General features: G+C 38.3%; 1 protein-coding gene across 1 annotated transcript in view; it reads right to left on the bottom strand.

Annotated features, from left to right (window-relative positions):
- Window positions 1-21,144, bottom strand: part of Pard3b (par-3 family cell polarity regulator beta) — an 853,966-nt gene that overhangs the window by 288,629 nt on the left and 544,193 nt on the right. The window contains exons 17-18 of the mRNA XM_013016080.1: window positions 19,080-19,286; window positions 18,110-18,347 (exon numbers count right to left, since the gene is read on the bottom strand). Coding sequence (XP_012871534.1) covers window positions 18,110-18,347; window positions 19,080-19,286 — 445 coding nt within the window. The remainder of the gene's footprint in view (window positions 1-18,109; window positions 18,348-19,079; window positions 19,287-21,144) is intronic.

The following is a 21,144-nucleotide window of genomic DNA, read 5'->3' as shown; positions in this document are numbered from 1 at the left end:
CCCCTGTTTTCACTGTATTTGATGTTAGTGTCCTGCATCTTGTATATACACTTCTTTAATTTGGGGAGGGGAACGGAAAAAATAAAATGCTGAAATAAGGAAACAGGTTGACCAATTGTAACAATGAGATGTACAAAACACTATGTTGAAAATGAACTTTACAACTTTGAGGGGGGCGTGTTGGGGGGGTAGCGTGCCGGTAGTTGTGAAGGTGGGAAGGAAAGGTGGTAAGGGGAAAACAAAAGAGGAGGCAACAATGCTCAATAGGAAATGTACTCATTACCTTGCTCACGTAACTGTGACGCCTCTGTACAATAAAAACATACAAAAGAAAAGAACTATCACCTGTACCAAGGTTATGTTTTTGAGACTACACTTTACATTATATATGTTTATTTATATATAAATTTTTTTTGTCAGTCATGGAGCTTGAATGCTAGATCTGGATTTTGTCTTTAAGCTCTTTTGCTCAAGGCTAGCACTAACTACTGTGAGCCACAGTGACACTTCTGGTTTTCCGATGGTTAATTGGAGAAAAGAATCTCTCATACTCTTCTGCCTGGGTGGGCTTTGAATTGAAGTCCTCAGATCTCAGCCTTCTGAGTAGCTAAGATTACAGGTGTGAACCACCAGCAACCAGCTCAATTTTTTAGGTAGAAAAATATTTATCAAACTCTTCAATAAATTACATACCCACAGCTTTTTGAGAAGGTACAAAAGACAGACAGAGACAGAGAGACAGAAGAGGAAGAGATACATGTAAGTTTTTAATAGATTTTTTTAAAATAACCATCTCTTTTCCAAAAAGTAAAGGTTTAGAACTCTTATATATAATAAACCAGACAATAATTGTCCTTGTTATGGAAAAGCATCTCAAGATGAAGGATTTTTTTATGTGTTTCTCTCTCTCCTCAGCTCCCAATCCAAATATAGGCAAATAAATTTGAATTTAAAATGTCACAATAAAATAAAGGAGACAAGGTAGGGAAAATTGAAGGCTGGGAAAATAGAACTTGGTGACAAGTTCCAATGAACTTGCCAAAGGTTTATTTTATAAGTATGGTAATAATCAGATCACCTAAGACATTTAGGCCCCTAGCAGAGTAGGAATAGTGAAGTCATGACAGAGACAGAAAGGAGTAGGTGACTTTAGGAGTCCAGTATAGACTACTTGGGTCAAAGTTGAAGGAAACTGGTCAAAGTCACCCCTTTTATTTTGCAGTCCATCTCCATCATAAAAGCTGTTCCTTCTCATACTTTGAAAATTTTAGGAGGCACAAGGAAAGTGGAACAAATCTATGATATTGATTTTCTACTATCCATTGACTAGAGTTCAAATTTAAAGTGGAAAATTATAGTCCCTGGGGGAGAAGAAAGCTATCAATGAGAACTAATACTAAAAGCTCCAGAATTAGGGTTTTTACTGTTCACCAGTGATTTGTCTGCAATCAGAGATATAGCCATTATTTCTGGTCAATGTTCCCTTCGGCTCTCTCTTTCTTTAGTTCTCAACTATGTATTATTTTAAGGGTTCTTCTGTTGGCTATATGGTACAGCTCTTAGCCATGCTCTGCTGAGACATTCCTACTTTTGATTTCGAGAGGTATGAGGATTTTTATTTTGTTTTGTTGTTGTTGTTTTTGATACTAAGAAAAGCTCAAGAGAATATATAATAGTTTTGGTTAAACAAGCCCCTGAAAAATTCAAGACCCAAGGAGGGTTCATTCAAGTTTTCTTTTATATGGTCTTGTTTAAAATATAGAAATTTTATCTTAGTAAAATAATATGTACTTCCTATTTTCTCTGACTTTTTTATTTCTTTGTTATTGTCAAGGTGATCACAGAGGAGTTACAGTAACATAACTAAAGTAATAAGTACATTTCTCGTCAAGCATGTTAGCCCTTCCCTCATTTTTCTCTGACTTTCCCTCTCCCCCCCCCATCCAGAAGCTGTACAGATCATTTCTAACATATTGTCTTGTGAGTATCTCTGTTGCATTGGTTTCCCCCTTGTCCTTTGTCTCACCATTCTCTTGTTCCCCTTCACTTACCTAATTGAAATAAATGTATATACAATACAAGGGTCCCCAAATCAAATACAGTGACAACAGCTATATACCATAGGGGGAAGAACATAGAAAAGAAACAAAAAAATCACATAGTATATTAAAAATGACAACAACAACAAAAAAACCTCTTGTGGCCATGTCTTGGAGGTCATTTTGCTTCGTGTCATCTTGTATGGTCATATGTACACAGCTATTGAGCTATTCTGCTCATCTGCTAAGATATGGAACCAACCCAGATGCCCCTCAGTAGATGAATGGATCAAGAAAATGTGACACACACACACACACACACACACACACACACACAATGGAATTCTATGCTTCCATGAGAAAGAATGACACTGCTCCATATGTAAGGAAATGGAAAGACTTGGAAAAATCATATTAAGTGAAGTAAGCCAGATCTGAAGAAACATAGGCCCCATAGTTTCCTTTATTTGCAATAATTTGTATATGTCCAGGATAATTCTCTGAACTTTCAGAGATTTTATGACTACTGGAGGAACCTGGGAGAGAGATGACAGCTCAGATACACATTTATGAATTCTATCCTGGGTTGCTTAAAACTGAGGACGAACTTTCAATGCTTAAACTGAGATGACTGATCATTATGATTCAGACCAAGGGGCACACTGAGACAGGGCTTTTTTAGTTACCATTCTTTCTTTTAGCCCAAAGACATATCTCTATGCTAGTCAATTTCAGCCAATGGCCAAGTAGTTAATGATCACATTGATATTTTATACACATAGTGCAATGAAATTAGAGTCTGCATCTCACAGGCAAAGAAAAACCTTCATTAAAGAAGGGAAGTTACAGAGCCAAAGCTAGATGTCAAGACACAGCAATATGGTGGTTGGATGGTTTCATAGCAATTGGGAATGCTCTTATAATCTGAACAGGCTTAGTAAATTTCATATCCCTTTAATAATTATGTGGGTACCAGTGGTTCATGCTACTCAGGAGATTGAAATCTGGAGGATCACAGTTTGAAGCAAGCATGAAAAGAAAAATGCATAAGATTCAATCTTCAAAATAAACAGTAAAAAGCTGGGTTGGAGGTGTGGCTCCAGTAAGCAAACTGAATGAGTACAAGTGAGACCCCAAACTAAAACAACAACTTAAAAGCTCTATGCCAGGCCCATGTTGAAGAAAGGCTTTGAGTCCTGGATAGAATGAATGAAAACACATTTGAGTGGTTCTCTGTGGTAATTTGCTACAGAACCCTGGGACCACACTTATTAAGCAAGTGATATTTGTTGAGTAAATGAAAAAAGTTCTCAGAAAAAAAAGAGAGATTGGCTTTATCCATATTACAACATGACTGTTTGCTCCATAGTATTGAATAAATTATTTCAGAAAAGACTAGAGAATTTCCATCTGTGAAGGGATATTGAAAATCCATTTGTTAAAACAACATCAGAAAATTCTTCAGAGCTAGAGAGGAGCTAAAGGATACACATCTGAATTTCAACCACAATGATGGTCATAACCTCACAATTTAGCTCTTAAATTTAAATCCAACTTCCATTGCTAATAATTTCATATTTATAGGTCATCTTAATTAGACATCGAGTTTAAGTAGGGGGATCATCTTGTATATATTTTTTCTGGGTTTCCCAGGAGTAGTATTTAATAGATATTCCAGTAATGAACTGATTAGCAATTTTTTGACACTTCATTTAGATGAATATTTATCCTTCTTACTTTTAAAGTACTTCAGGGAGGTTGTGCTCCAGCCTGTTTGGAAACCTCGTTCCAGTGCTTAAGAACTACTTTCCTTTTTATATCCAGCCTCATTTTCACTGTTAGGGATTTTGGCCCATTTTTTTCCAGTCCTGTTCTCACTGGAAAAGGAGAACAGCTGGTTCTATTTCCAGTTAACTTATCCTTCAACCTTTTCTTCAAACAGAAATTGAAAAGAAATTAACTCCCCATACAGTTCACTCTTAAAAAAAAAATTTGAACCGCTTCTACTGTTTCATTATTTTCAATACTACTACCTAGAATGGCTAAAGGGCACAACATATTAATATCCAAATGTGTCTACTCCAATTAGCACAATATATAAGCCAGGCAGTCAATTAGCTAAAGTTTGTTAAAGGCTAAAGTTCTGAAAAGCATGAGAGAAGATGCCTTTGCTTAAAGGAATTTACCACCTCATTGAGGACACAAGGCAGAAATAGAGAACTCAAACTACATGCCAAGCCAGCCAATGAGAAGTTCACAGGAAAAAAAAAACTCAAGTCATTAATAAAGAATTCTGATGAGAGATGGGTTATCGAGGCTCATGCCTTTGATCCTAGCTACTCAGGATTCTGAGATTTGGAGGAAAGCAGTTCAAAGCTAGTCTGTGCAAAAAAGTTTAAGAGACTCTCCCAGCTCCATCTCAAAGCTGGGTATGGTAGTGATGCATGGGAAAATACCAACAGGAAGATTGTGGTCTTGGCTGGCTCAAACAAGTGCAAGACGCTATTTGAAAACAAAAACATGGCAAGCTTGGGGGCATGGCTCAAATGGTAGAGTGTTTGACAAGGTCCTGAATTCAAACCCCAGTACTGCTGAACCAAAAGGAAGAACTTTGACAAGAAGAGAAATGCAAGTCACAGGATTGGTAAATGAAATGGGGCTTCAGAGGGGCCTCCAAAACCTGCCACAGAAAACCTGGAAAAGGAGAAGGAAGACCATTCTGTGAGCAGGTTCCCTACCCAAGGGCTTCACTAAGTTTCTTGTGAGGTAGCAGTGACTGGATTAACCTGTTTAGAGTGAATCATTTGTAGAGATAAAGAGTAAAACAAAAAAAAACAGTAAGAAAAATAGAATAAGAACCGAGGGTATGGAATGGCAGATTAAAGAGTATACAATTTCATGAGACACTGGCTCCCAAATGGAGGTCCCTCAAACCAGCTAGGAGTCTCCTGAGAGACTCCGGGGCCCCATATGAAGCTACATGGATTAGAATTTTTGACCATGAGGTCAGGAGATCTCATTTTAGCAAGTTCTAGGGATGCTTCCAGGGTACAATCAGATTTGAAAAACCAATGGGTAATTAAGAAACATCTTAATTTCTATAGCAAAATGCTATATGAGTATAGGTTGTATTTGAAGTACTTCCTGTTTGTCAAACACATTTTACTTAATCTTATTCATCCTCGAAGCAATTTACTTCTATTAAGTAAATCATACGTTTATTCTAATTCACAAGGGAGGAATTGGAGACATAGAGTGTTAAATGGCTGTTTGAGGACTGATGGTCAAAAAGATGCAAAGCTGAGTTTTGAAGCTAGGTAGAATGATTTCAGCCCTGTTCTCCACCACTGTTACATTGCATTCTGATGTGTTCATGAATCATAGCAAAGACTAACTATGCTAAGAAGAACTAGAATGAAGAGATGAAGTAGGGTAATTATTTGGGAGGCGATTGCAATAATGGCATTAGAAATAACAGACTGAATTAGTGTGGTAGCAGTAGAAACAGACAAGAGGTACAGATGTGTGTGAGAGAAACATTTTGCAAATATCAATAGGGTTGTTGGCTCATGTAAGGGTGGGGGCTGGGAGGAGGCAACCTATATGTTATGAAATTCCTGCCTCAAACATAACTAGGGATGTCAGGACAGGCCGGTGACTTAGCAGGGCAGATTTTGAATTTGATTTCAGACATGTTGAAGGTAAGGCTGCAGTGGTGTTTTTGTACAAAAATGACAAACTGATAGCTTGACAAAATTGGATTGTCTCTAAAAATCCTGATGGATGTTATTTAATATGGTTGAGGTAATGATCCCAGATGTACAACCCAATAATATTTGTATATCTCCTATCCACTTTTCCATTTGGGTATCGCCTTTCTGTTTTTAATTGTTCTGGGAAGTCTTTTTGCTGTAGTAACAATTACTGTTACTATGCTGGAGATTCAAAGCTCTTCACTTAATTATGAAGCAGCTCATATTATTAGATTGCTATTGTGATGTTGCCTTCAGACAGGAAAATCCAATAGATGGCAAAAATAAATACAGATTCTACATGGTGTATGGAGAACACAGAGAATTATGGCTGGTGTCCATGCATCTTCAGATGCTAATACAATGGTAGCAGCAATCAGGAGGAGTCTCGGAGTCATTACTAGTTCAAAGTCTGGCTCTAGACAGACTGCCTCACCTCTGAGAGACCATCTGCAAGTAGCCCTTGTTTGCCACATTCCCCTCCCACACATCATACAGATGGATGCTAGTAAACTGAAGTTCTCAGACAAAAGGTGCTTAACAAAAGGCTTTATTCCATTTTCCCCACCATAAGCAAATTAGTAAATCTATACATGTCATTTTCTAATAGTATTAAGTAAACACCCCACAAGGACATGACATTGTGCTATGCAGGGGACAAATGAGGCAAATAGAGTTTCACTAAGAACTTACAAGTGTTTATAGACATGAATAAAGCTGTTGTTAGTATGCTTTATTAGTTATTTAATATGAGTATGCAAATAGGTCCATTAGGAAATCCTTTGCATTTTATCAATCCAACATCTTAAATTATTATATTTCACCTTAAATGCTAATGAAGTTTATTTATGCACATGTCCCTTCCATTATAGAGTCTGTGAAAGGTTCTCTTTAGCATATCAATTTCTTTAAAAGTTAAGCCACGGGACTTTTGTTCTGATCTGTTAACATATCTAAACCTCATTATCCAAGGAAAGTAAGGAGATGAAGTAGTCTATTCTCACTCAGTGTTTTTTTAAATTCACATTAATATAATGGGACGTTGTGCACGTACATGAAGAAGAGAAGGAACCCTAATGAAACAAATAAGTCCTTTGGTTGATACTCTATAGGATCACTTTTTTTTTTACTGTGATATGCAAGCAAAAAAATCAAATCATCCTGTTTTGAATAGCTCAAAACAAGTACTAGAGAGTCATCAAGATGACCAAGGCAAGCAAGGAAGGCTATGAAAAAGCAATCAGACTTTAAAATGAATTTGGAAACAAGGTTTCCATACATTGTCCTGTTAATTATGTGCATACAAGTCCCACACCCCTCAAGGAACCCATACTCAGAAAAACAGAAGGGTAAACAAAACATTTGCAGATATGCCTGACAGCTGAAAAAATTATTAAAGCGATATTCCAAACCAAGTCTGCATGCTGGGCATCCCAGCGACTCATTTGTCTCTGCGCTCAGCTCATCAGATGAGGAGCCCATCTGTCTCTGGGTCCTCTTTTAGTTAAGAAATAAATGCTGGCCAAAGAATCTGAAATGTGTTTGATCCAAATTTAATTTATACTTGACTTTTCCGTTAGTAATTCTTGCATGTATCTCCATCACTTTTATCGCTTGCCCTGTTCTCACAACACTCTCTCACACTTTACATTCCCATGTTCATAATCTATCCACATTATGGTGCTAATTTTCCTCTCTGGTGCTTAGCTGAGAGCCAACGGATGCTATGTTGTATAATATGTAAATATATAAATATGATCAGCTATCACACCACTGGGTTTAATGGCAGTCAATATCAGTATATTACACCCTTTACTTTGCAATTCCATTACAGGCTCAGTGCTGCTGGTCATAAAAAGCAGCTTTCCAAGTCCTGGCCTGTGATCATTGTAATAATGAAAAAAGGGTCACTGCTCTTCTGCACCCGAATGAAAAATTAAAGTTGCTAGGGCACTTAGCTCAAAAGAAAATGGGCAAATTAACAAAACAAAAAAGCAGAATACTCATGGCTGGTATTATGGAAGACAAAGTAAATAATTTAAGATAAACTAAAGAGAAATTTCAGAGTTACCAAAATAACAAAAACTGAACCCAACTAAACCCTGATGGGCTTTTTCTATCTCTTTCTTTTCCTCTGCAATTAGATCATCCAAGAGAAGGATGGATGTGTAGGTCTGTGGTATAGTAGCCTTTGACATACAAATTTTTTTCCCCCCACAATCTTCTATTTCTCACAGGCTCAATATGTGCAGCCATTTTACCCTGAACTGCAAGGTTCTCTTTTCCATGGATTTCTATATCTAAGTTATAGCTGAATTAAGAACTTTGACCTACTCTGGCTTTCAGTTTTCATCTGAAATTTCATTATTTCAAACTGGCCTGTACTTCATGAAGCAAAGCATCCCACCTCTGGCTGGTGGCCTTTTGCCTGTGGGGAAATGACTGTTAAAATTTCATTATCCTGGCCACATTTGCTGGGTTCCCTTTCATACCCATAAAGTTGAAGGTATATCCAGACATTTACAAGCTCTATCCGGAAAGAGGTAATGACAGGCTAAGGCCACATTACGTTTATTGTGTACGAAGCTCATAGCTGCTGTTCAGGGATCAAGGTAAAGAGGACAAATGTATGACAGATGTCATGTTCCCCCGGTGACTTAAGAATTCCATCTCTATCTAACCTAATTTAAAAATCAAGTCAAAATGTATCTTTGTGAGTAATATATCAGTACAACTTTGGGGCAGCCTGATGAAACAACTATGAGCCATTAAGAGTATCAAATCTACAACACTTCCACATACTCCTGGCTGAAACTTACAAAAGGAAGTTGGGGGTGGTGGTGGATTGAAGACAAAATTAAAACCTTTTCTCCATTTCAGTCTATTTTCCATTTGTATTCAGCAATTCCAAGCCTGGAAATAGTTGATGGTTACATTTAGAAAGGAGTGACCCAGAGCATGTAATATAAGTGATCAAATGATTTGAGCTATGTCATTTCTTCTTGCAGTTTATTATGTTAAAATCATTCAGGTGAAAGGAAAAGTAGTTATGCCCATCTGGATACAAAAATAACTTAGAGGAAAACTAAAGCAATGAATATGTGTGAGCTCCAAGTGTGTCTTCCTCGAGATAATAGTGGTAAAATCTGGTGGTTTTGGCTGTCTAGAGTGGAGCCCCAGGGGGGAGAAAAAGCAAGTAATTCTTATTGTTTCCTAAAAGAAGATATTCAAATGACTGACACGTATATGAAAAAAAATTCAACATTACTAATCATTAGGGAAATGTAAATCTAAACCACAATGAACTGTCACTTCAAACTTATGAAAAAAGAGAATAGAGAAAGCATTGGTAAAAATTTGGAGGGAAAAAAAACCCAACAACCTTGAACCCTGTTGATGAGAATGTAAATTAGTGAAGCTATTATAGAAAATAGTATGGAAGTTGTTTTAAGCAATTCAAAATCAAACCACCATATTCAGCTATACCACTTCTTGGCATGTGTCCAAAGGAAATGAAGAGATATCTGAGGTTCTAGGTTGTTTGCAGCAATACTCACAATAGCCAACAAGTGGTGACAACTTTTGTATCCAAATGATAATTGGATAAAGAAAACAGCACACACACTTCACACTATTTGAACTTTAAAAAGAGGAAATCTGGAGCATGGTGCTGGTGGTTCATGCTTATAATCTTAGCTACTCAGGAGGCAGATATCTGAGGATGACTGTTTGAAGCTAGACTAGGCAGGAAAAATCCTGCGACTCTTATCTCGAATTAACTACCAGAAAGCTGGAAATGGGCTGTGGCTCAAGTGGTAAAGGGCTAGCCTTGATTTCAAAAGCTTGCAGGCAGTGCCTAAGCCCCGTGTTTAAGCACTTAGAATGGTGCACAGGCACATGCACGTGTACGCACGCGCGCGCGCGCACACACACACACACACACACACACACTAAAAAAAATTAACAACAAAAAACAAAGGAGGCAATCTTGTCATTTGTGAACAACATGGATAAATCTAGAAGACAGTATGCTATATGACGTAAGAAAGGTTCAAGAAAACAATTGCCCTTTGTATTTATATAAGTTGATAGAACTCAAAGAAATAGAATAAAATGGTTATTACCAGCCAGGCACTGATGGCTCATCCTGTAATCCTAGATATGCAGGAGGCTGAGATCTGAGAATCTTTTTTTGAAGCTATTCTGGGCAGAAAAGTTCATGAGACTCTTATCTTCAATTAATGACCCAAAAGACTTGGAAGTACAGGGGCTGGGAAGGTGGCTCAGTGGTAGAGTGCTTGCTTTGCACGCATGAGGCCATGGGTTCGATTCCTCAGCACCACATAAGCAAAAAAAAGGCCAGAAGTGGTGCTGTGGCTCAAGTGGTAGAGCGCTATCCTTGAGCTGAAAGGCTGAGGGACAGCGCCCAGGCCCTGAGTTCCAATCCCAGTACTGGCACATACACACGAAAGGTTATTACAAATGTAGGCAAGGACTAGGAGGATTAGAAAGAAAGCTGTTGTTGGTCATGTGTTGGAAATATGTTATTATGTGTTCAAGAGATCTATTATGTGCTTCAACTTTATAACAATATATTGTATAATTGAAAAGCACTGAGTAGATCTTAAGTCTTCACTATATACACAGAAAAGATAATTCTGTGAGGTAATGTATATACTAGTATGTTTTCGCTATCTAACAATGCATATATATGTCAAAGTTGCACATTGTATGCTAAATATATGCAATTCCTACTTGCCAACCTAAAGAATAAAAACTAATTTCTTATCAAGTTAGGCACTATATAGATGTCTTTGCTATATAAAACATTTAACTTAAATGTTGCAATGTTGAGTCAAGTGATGGTGGCTCAAGCCTGCAATCATAGCTACTAAGGAGGCTGAGATATGAGGATTTAGGTTTAAAGCCATCCCAGACAGGAAAGTCCATGAGACTCTTATTTCCAATTAACTACCAGAAAAATGGAAGTGGAGCTGTGGCTCAAAATGGCAGAGCGCTAGCCTTGAGCAAAAGAGCTCAGGGAGTAAGCCTATGTCCTGACTTCAAGCACCTTGACCGACCCTCCATTTCCCCTCGCCCCTCACCCCCAAAAAAGTCACAATGTTGGAGAGACTGGGTATTGTATCTAGTTACTGATGAGGAAACTTAAAGTCAGAGATTAGTGAAGGTCACAGAACTTATAAGGTACAGATTTTTAACTAGGTTCAGTACTAATTGGTGGTAGTAATGGCTGTGTTATCTGTGGAGATACTGGAGGGTTTATGAGTATATATGTATGTACTTATAAAACAACTCAGGGCAGAATGCCTTTATTTAGAGTTCCTGTAGTTTAAAGAAAATATATAGTATATTTTAGAATAAAATCAGGGAAATTTAAAAATGAAAAACAGATGCCCACCTTCTTAAAAAAATCCCTTTGTCTTTAAAGTTCAGGGTTTAAATCTTTCTGCATGCTTCACTCTGAAGAAGTTGAAGCAGGTCACTTCAAGGTGTGCTCACATAGCCGAGTGAAATAATAATAATAAAGAATATCTACCTAATAGTCCAAGAGGAATGGAGCTGACACAAACATCAGTGAATCAAGCTCACCAGACACACTGCAGACAGCTGCCTTTAGATAGTATACTTTGGCTATGATCGAGCTTTATGCCCTAAACAGACACAGTTTTTCTCTTTTGTGGTTGTTATAGCTTTATGTGAAGTTGGTTTAAAAATAACTTCCCATATTCATATGCTGCAAAAAGAGAAAAAAAGACGAAAGCAGGCATCAAGTAATTCGCCTTTCATAGCACAGTGTGCTAAGTTCTGATAACATATCTGCTGAAAATTCAGTGCAGCTTGGGCAGATGCACTCTGTTCAGCTGTTAGACAGTTCCCAGGGTGAGATGACACCAGCCTTTCTGCCTTACCTTCTTCATAGCACCTACTGCAATCTGAAATAATCTCAGTTATTTGGGGTTAGTTGTTTATTCTCTCCCCTTCACTGGAATGGAAATTCCAGGACAGCATGACCTGCATGGCTTGTTTAGTAGCATATAAATTGGTCACTGATTATCTCAAGGTAACAAGGCTGCTTTGTTCCTGTATCATCTTAAGTGAACTTGGAGAATTTCCATCCTGTCCCTAGGTAAATATAAATCCATTGGGAAAAGAGTTTCCATGTGATATTTTGCTTTTTATTGTATTAAAGAGTTCACAAAACCTCTACTTCATCCATGATTTGCCTTTTGTTTATGAAGATGGAGATGTATGAAAGCAAGTACTTTGTTCCTCTATATTCAGCCTAGAAAAGCACCTGATATAAAATGTAACTTTAGAAAAAATTGCTGAATAAATGAAAGAATAATTGTGAGTATGCTTGGCAATGAAGAAACATTCCGTAAGGGTTATTCATCAAATGTCAGTGGGCAAACACACTTGATACACAGAAATGCAAGCAATAATATATGAACAAGGTCATATTTGGGCATGTATTGGAGCACAGGGAAAATAATGCCCAATAAAAGTGTTCTGGAACTGCCTTCTTGACAATGCGAGGCTCGCATAGGCACACAGCTGTTGCAGAAGATCACAGGATTTCTACACACCTTGTCAATTCTTTGCTTTTAGCACTGGGCTTTCCACTCAGCACTGCTGTCTACACCTGTGCCCTGGGCTCTTACGGGCTGGAAGATGGCAGAGGTGCTCACTGCCACCATTCCAGGAAGGTCAGCTATCTGTCAATGTCAGGCTTATTCTGCATGTTGGGGCCACTGGAAAACTTGGTAGGTGGGGAGGAGCGCAGGATCTCCTGAACTCAGTCATTGGTGGAAATAATGTTTTGTAGCTTGCATCTAGCAGGAAACCTTGGTGAGAAATTCAGAGCCTATACAGCTATCTCAGGTCAAGGTGTTTACATACTTCCACCATTGTGTATGACTTCTCTGGGCATCATACTCTTTATAACCCTGTTCTGTCCAAAAGGTGGCTCATGGCTCCTGTAATCAGTGGGCAGAACTCAAACTTTTCAATAGACAAGTTCATTGCCTAGCATCTGTGGTCCCAGAGATGTCTTGTAGTCAAGGTATATTTCTACCTGGGCTATGATGTGGAAAACCCAGAGATCTTTCCCCATCCTTTAGTTATTTAATAACCTTGTTGATCCTTATAAACTTTCAATGAAATTCTGATTTGTGTTTTCATGCCTCTGTTGGTAGCTGATGACCCTTTGAAAAGAACCTTGAACTATCAACTTCTTCTGGACACTGCTTGAAAAAACTTGAAGTAGTTGAAGTACTTTCCCTTTCTACACCTCTTACAAGATCGGTCTCTAAAAGTTATCATGCCTAGGTAACTCCTAGACAGAGTCACAGTAACACCTGCCAAGAGGAACACATTTTTAGGGATTTCCATCTCAAAAAAAAGAACTCCATATGAGGCGGCAACCTTCAGAGCTGTTAATATTAAAATGAGCCAGTAACATGAAAAGCACTGTATGTTGCCAGTTGCCATTTCATGATTTATATCCAAAATTGAGCAGACAGACCTGAAGCTGATTGGTAGCATAGCCACAAAACTTCTCTTTCAGTCACAGGTAAGGGGCATACAAAGGAAACAAGGTTTTTCAGATGCAAATTTTCCCAGAACAATTTATGACCTATCCACACTTGAATTACGCAAGGAGATAATTTGAAATCAGCTAGTTATAACAACATTGGAATTGGACAACATGCAGAAAAAAAAACAAAAGAGGACCTTCCCCCAAATCTTTTTTCAGTAGGATCAAGCAAAGGTTGGAGTAATCAACAAGCTTAACTGTACTTCTATGTACATTGGATAAAGATGAAACAGTTAATACAAGAAAAGACGTTCTTTAGAAGGCAGCAAAAGGTGGCTGCAACCAATCTCACACTTTTGTAATCCATGGTTTGGTGAGAAGAGAGGGGAAGAGCATAAGTTCTCACCCCTTCGATCAAGTGCCACCAAGCATGGTGTAATTGTGGAACCCATGCCAAAAATCTCATCTTCAGGAGAGTGTCAGAGAAATGCAGAGTGTAAGAAAAATGCATATTTAAAGCTACATCTTACTCAAAGAGGCCCCTCTTTTTTTTTTTAATAAGAAAGAAACCAAGTCAACAGCATCTGAGCAACAGATGAGAAGGAAAGCAGAATCTGTTGGCTAACAGGAACAGCTTTTGTGTTCTTTGTTGTTGCAAACCTGCATGTCGCAGCAACTCCAATATGCTCCACAAACTCCGATTCAAAAGGCTATGGAAAACAGTTGCTATTTTTGTACCAAAGATAAAATCAAACACCACCTTTCAGATCTTAATTTTGCTAAAAGCAGAGGGAGGAAAGAAAATCCAAGGTGCTAGGTAGCTAAAGCATCTAGGAGCTGTGATTTCTATTGTATGGAAAAACAGAACATTATACAACAAAAGGAAAGAGCGGGCCCCTTTATTACAGGCAATGAAGTATATCAAATCATGTAAAATTCAAGAAGATAAAATACAAGACTGAAGGTTCCTCTTATGATAATGGAAGAAATGGAACATATGAATTTCCAACAGTTTTCATATTTTAAATAATTTTCATAGTTTTCCCCTTTATTACCTTAACAACATTTTCTATAATGATTACCATGATATTGTAAAAGTAGTAACAATTATGATAATATCTGCATTGGTTCTCTATTGATGCTATAAGAAAGTATGATAAACTTATGTCCTGAACATCCCAAATCCCTACATTTAGAGAGGAGGCCATTGAGAGTCAATTCCTTCCTTTCTCCTTCTTCTAGAGGTTGCCTGCCATCCTTGCCTCTTGCTATATTCACCTGCAAAGCCAACAGATTTTCATTTCATGACACCTTTCTTTTTTAGCCCTATCTTCTTCCTCCCCCTTTATGGTCCACATTGGGCCTACTGAGGGAATTTAGAATAATCGTGCGTTCAAGTTAGCTGATCAGCAATTGCAATTCCATCTGCAGACTTAATCAGCCTTTCCCATGTAACACATATACACAGATTATGATGTGGACATCAACATCTTTAGGAGGGCATTATATTGTCTGCTATTCAAGGGAGGTTGCTTTCCAAGCATAGCTCTAAGCCTTTTATATATAATTTAGACATGATTCTGACAATAATGATAGGTTCTACTCTCATTCTCATTTTTCAGGTGAAGAAACTGAGGTATGGGGGGTTAAACCACCTTCTCAGTGTTACTACATACAAAGCAGGGAAGCCATGATGAAATTGAAAAGTTCATATGCAAAGCCTATCTTTGGAACCCTATCTGTCTGTCTGTCTGTCTGTCCATCTATCTATCTATTATACATGCATCTATCTATCATCTGTCTGTCTCTGTCGGTCTGTCTGTCTGCTAGTACTGGATTTTAAACTTACAGTGTTACACTTGCTTGGAGTTGCTTGCTTGGTTTGCATTCTATCACTTGAGCCATACCTCCAGTCCCCAAGTAGCATGATCATTTTAAAGACAAAATTCTCTTCTAAATATTGTTAAAATTATTAGCAAGATGCTGATGTCATTAGACCATAACTTCTGACAATCATAATAATCATTCAGAATAAGGATAACTTTAGATGTTAAAGAAAGGTAGTCGCTTAGAGAGACTACCAGGAAAAAGTTAAAAAAATTTTTTTTCTTACTGGCAGATACTAAGCTATAGTCATGTTAGATCAGAGGAGGACATTATTTTGGACTTAGCACTTGCATTTGGCCACAACAGACCAAATCAAGCCACAATGAAATCATTTATACTAGGTATCACATGAACTCAATTTTTGGGCTAATTTTCTAATAAACAGAAGATTTCCTGCAGCCAAGTAATAGATCCAGTTTCCTTCAGTTAACAGTACAAGGAGATCTCCTTTACTTAACACTATTAGGAAACTAATTTTTTTATCTTTTTTTATTGTGAAAATACTGTACAGAGGGGTTACAATTACATTGGCAAGATAATGAGTACATTTCTTATCAAGCATTGTAGCCTCCTAGGAAACTAATTTTGACATGACCAAGCAATCTTCCTTTTGATCTGCTCTCTAATTTGCTTTCTTTAGCCTTTTCCTTCGTGTAAGTCCCACACTTTCTGCTCAGTTCATCCAAGTGCCTTTCTATTCCGTACGTGGAATACCATCAAAATAAAGCTAATTTGATATTCAAAATTCAACTTGTGGAAATTTTGTTCTTTGATCATCAGATGACTACTAGGATATTTGGTGAGCTAGGGTAACCACAGCATGTCTTCTTACAACACATTTAGCGCAAAGTTACTCCTAAGATTTTGAACAAGAGGACATGGGAATAGGATTCTACCAGCATTGAAAATGTAAAGGAAAGTCCAGAGCTTTCAATATTATTTATGTCTCCTAGAGGTCAATTTGTAATTTATGAGGTCCTTTAAGAGGAGAGAAAGGGAGAAGGAAAGGAAGGAAGAAATAAGGAGGGAAAGAGAGAAAGAGAGAGGGAGTAAGTAAGAAGGAAGGAGAGAGGGTGACAAGGAGAGAGAAATGGAGGGAGAAAGGGGGAGAGAAAGAAAAGAAGAAGGAGAGGGAGAAAAGGAAGAACAGAAGGAAAAGGAGGAGGAGGAAGAGGAAGTGGAAGAGGAACAGGAGGAGGAGGAGGAGGAAGAGAGGATTTTCTCTGTGTTTCAAAATCTCAGAAGATCTCAAGCTGAGAACAATTAATACCATTCAGTGTTTTTAAGACAAATACCTCCTAAAATGTGGCCAACCTGGCCTACCAATTGCAATATTCTGTCATTTACCTTTAGACCATGGAAGGGACATGGAGGAATGAATTGATTTGATAGGAGAGGACAGGAGTATAGAAAATAATGGAAAGAGATACTTCCACCTTTCATTCTTAACAAAACAAGGGAGAGGGCTACAAAAAAACCCCACCAAAACAAAAAAACAAAAAAAGAAAATCTTGAAGAAGTTTTTAGGTAAGTCATGAAAGATACTGCTACATCTTGAAAGAGTTTGACATAGGCCCTTAGGTGTGAAGGCCCCAAACTGGAGTTCTGAGTGGGTGAGGCTGGTTAAACATCTCTGTGGCCAGGAAAGGAGAAAGGAGAGCTGCTGCTTTGGATGGTTTGGAGTGGTGAGAGATCATCTGATGCTATCAGATCAAGTAGATGCTGCTCCAAAATTTGGGTTAGGGCCATCTCAATGGCCAAGAAGTCTGCCAGATGGGTAATTAGAGTGTAGGCATAGGGTATCTGAGACCACAGGCTAAGGGTAAAACGTCACTATAGTTCCTATAACTGCAACTGGAAGAACTTAATAAAAACTCATAGAAATGGTCCCTGATAGATGGAGTGTAGCAGACATATGAGTTAGGTAAAACACTGTCTTTGTTGAATGTTGTCCTCTTTTCTCTAGTTCCAGAAAGAGAGCAGTAGACCTGGTAGAATGTTGCCTCCAACATCAGTGTTGAGTTCCAAGGGGCAAGTTTGTTTTTTGTAGTATTAGGGGTCAAACCCAGGGCCTCACACATGTTAGAAAAATGGTCTATCACTGAGATACATCTCCACTCCTAGGAAAAGTTTTATTCCTATGGGATCCGTTGGTTTTTTGCCAATGGCAAAGATTTTATTACCCATATTTAACTAGAAGTTCTATCATTCAGATATCAAGATATTGAGAAGACAGTCTCATTAGTGTGGTTTGAAGTAGCAGAGCTTTTTTTTCCTTACTGTTCCCTGATGAGCCCTGCCTAGCAATGAAATACAATCACAGACTCACTGGATCAGTAGAGTGAGTATATCCTATGGCTCTTGTGGAGATTCAGACTAGAGCCATTCGGACCTGAGCCCAGTGACATCATTGTATCATCAAAGTGTCTCTGTAAGGGAAAACTACTGTGCCCAGAGGGTTGGGCCATTTGCACACTCAGAAACAGGTGTGGAGAGGGATGGGGTTCCCTAACTCAGGTGTTCTACAGGTAGTGAGTGAGGAGTCCCTGGCCTCCCGCCTTCACTGTGCAGATGGACATATCGGGGGGCAATTTGGTACAAAGGCCATTGGCATTGCACAGCCCTGTGAAGCACTGCCCTTTCTCTGAAAACAGATTTTAGACTGTTTCCCTCTTGTCAGCACAAGTGTCAGGAACTGCCCTCAAAGGCTTGCTTAGAAAAAGAACGTGCACCTTTCAAACACAGATTTTTATGCATTTAGACAAAGACAAGGGAAAGCGCGTACTCTTCTCTGAATAGACACAGAGGGTAATTTCACCAGGAGAAACAAAAGGATAAACAAAACCAAGGTGGCCTTGAAAGCAGGCCCTTACCTCAGCATGGCACCCAACCCCTTCCTCTTCATTTTCCTCTCCGAGTCTTCATTTTCCTCCTTCTGCTTTTTTCCCTTGACTTTCATCTTGCCCTTGTCCTTTTTCTTCTCTTTCTCTTTTGTTTTTTTGACTTTCCTGGTTTTATTTTCCACGTCCTCTAGCTCAGAGCTCCGCTGAAGGGCAGGCTCACAATTCAGAGCACCTTGGCCAGACTGAGAGCTCTTATCTGAGAGACCGTCTGCATAGAATGAAATCAATACGCATGGTCAGGGCTACTCACCCGGAGCACAGAAAGAAGAGTCAAAATGTCAAATACAGAAGGCCAAATAGAAGCATTCTAGAGTTGTACCCTTATACAAGGCCACTTGTACCCTTTGAAGAAATGAGAGCCTACAACTGGTTACTTCAATATAGGTTGGAGGCTGGGAGATGGGCCTATGGGCTGCTTAGCTGGTAGTTAGAAAAGGCTTACAATGTGTTCAACACACAGACCTCTGAAAGCTGGCTTGCTAGCCTTGATCAGCTCAGAAAGCCCACATGGTAGGAAACAGACAAGACAAGTTTCTTCAGAGAAGTTTTTAAGTACAAATACAGCCCAACTGCTTCTACTCAATGCAGTCAGTTAATGCTGCTGGTTAATGCTGCTTTTAATGACTCAAATAAGAATGTCAAGAAATGCATACTTAGTGCTCTCACCCTCAGGGTAAATGACAGTTGGTCCTTGTAGGAAAGCGAAGGAGAACATATCTTAAGTGTTTGCACTGTAAAATAAATTGCACATTGCATTCTCCAATTCCATGTTCATTAAGCCAAAGGGCAAAACATATCAGGAAAAAGAATTACTTCTAATATCAAAACTATAATTGTGATCCTTAAATCACTTTTCTCTGTAGTTAAGCCCACATTCTTGCCTGTGATTTGCAGATGATAAGGAGATGAAGGAACCACTTAAGGCAGCCTATCACCCTACCTGCTTCTAACTCCTCAGGTCCATCGTATGATTTGTCAATGGCTGCTCGGAAGCTCTCATTGCAGCCTCGGCCTCGAACCATATGAGGCCGGGGCCTGTGGAAGGGCAGGTCGTTCTTCCTGACTTCAGCCACAGCCGTCTGCAGACTCTCCAAGGAGCTGGACTTTTTCAATCCCAGAGTTGGACCAAAATCTTTGCTTGGAGATTCTAGAAAACAAAAGACAAAAGTACCCTTCACATAATGGGGCAGTATGGTCAAATGGAGATATTTGTTCCAAGATTACTTTTCTTTGGCATCTTTAAAAAGTGGTTTCTAAATGAGCATTGTTGGCTCACACCTGTAATCCTAGGTACTCAAGAGGCTAAGATGTGAGGATCATGATACAATCCAGCCCAGGCAGGGAAATCTGTAAGACTCTTACCTCCAATTAATCTAAAAAAAAAAAAAAAAGCCAGAAGTGGAGTTGTGGCTCAAATGGTAGAGTACTAGACTGGAGATGAAAAAGCTTAGGGACAGTGCCCAGGTCCTCAGTTCAAGAACAGGACTGGCAAAAAAAGTGGTTGCTAACTCACTAGAAATTAAGGTTAAACTCCTATTAAGTTTATCATTCTTTTTAAACCAAGAAAGCTTATACAAAGACTTTGAGATGTAATGAATGGATGTCGTCATTTTTTGTGACCTTGAGTTCTTTGAGAAATCATAATCTCTCTGAATCTTAGTTGCTTTTTCTAAAGTTGTGGTAAGGTTTAAGATAAGAATATTTAAATATAAAGGACATAGAAATTTCTATGAATGTTATTATATGCAATACGGGCACATGCATATGTGAATTTGAAAAGTTGTCACTGTCTATAGAGATTATATGCATGACAGCACACATGCACACACAGGGACATGCACACACACACTGACAGACACACAAACACATAGAACATTTAATACAGAATGATTCTCTTTCATCTCCTATCCTAGGCACTTCTATACATTAAACCTGTTACCATCACCATGGTTGTTTATGTGACTATAAAGGAAGATATTGTATTTACAGATCAAGAAAAATTAGCAGTTTTACTTTTTGTGATGGAATGCTTTACTTTACTCTAATGTGTAGTAAGTACAATTTACTTATTCTGTAAGAAAATAATGCAAAATGGATAAGAAAACAACTTTTCTATGTCCATGCTATTATTCTAAATGTATTTTCTACATGGGATGTAGAAATGAGGCATTTAAAAATAATTATGTAAAATTACAAAACATAAAACATGGGTTTTAATAGTCTGCTTTTGACAACATACAACATACCCCATTTGCCTGGCTTGTCTTGGTCTATAGCTGTGCAGTCCCATTTCTTGCCTCCACTCACACCCTGGACACTCTCCTAATCATCAGCAATAAGTTTTGGTTATAGAAACATTATCAGCAAAGGGGTTACTTATTTCTTTTAAAAAGAATCTTGTCAAGGATCTTGTTTCTACATTCGAAGCTATTCTACAGGGCTGAAGATTCATTTACCCTCCAGTTCTAAAAACAGACTACCGTCATCAAGGAGGGATAACTCTGTTTTTAAAAATAAGCCGATGTGTAGTTTGTTTGTATGTGTGTGTATACAGAAGAGAGCACATATTAAAGTATGAATATAAAGTGTCTACTTTAAAGGACAGCACATTCTAATGCTCAATAAACTGCTTTATCTTTCATTATTATCATCGTTATTTCTACTTCTGCTATTACCACCATGTAGCCAGTACCCATTTCCTAACACAATATTAGGTAGCAGGAGAGATACAAAAATATGCATAAATGCCTAAGTATAAACAATAATACACACTCTTTCATCATTTTCAGAGATAGGTAAAAATGGTCAAATTAGTGACTATAATGCTAATAGTTGGCAGCGCATGGAGTATCTATTCTGTGCCAAGCACTACTCTGAGTGTATTATTGATATGAACTTACTATAATCCTTACAGATGGGCCACTGGCATTCACAGAAGGGAAAAGTGTGATAATGTGTTCCAACTTCACACTTACTAAGCATCCCAATGGGGAACTGGCCAGAGG

The sequence above is a fragment of the Dipodomys ordii genome, unplaced genomic scaffold (assembly GCF_000151885.1).
Source record: "Dipodomys ordii isolate 6190 unplaced genomic scaffold, Dord_2.0 Scaffold1, whole genome shotgun sequence".
Lineage (NCBI taxonomy): Eukaryota > Metazoa > Chordata > Mammalia > Rodentia > Heteromyidae > Dipodomys > Dipodomys ordii.
Note: the sequence above shows the minus strand (reverse complement) of the source record. Positions and strands in the feature narration are given on the sequence as shown.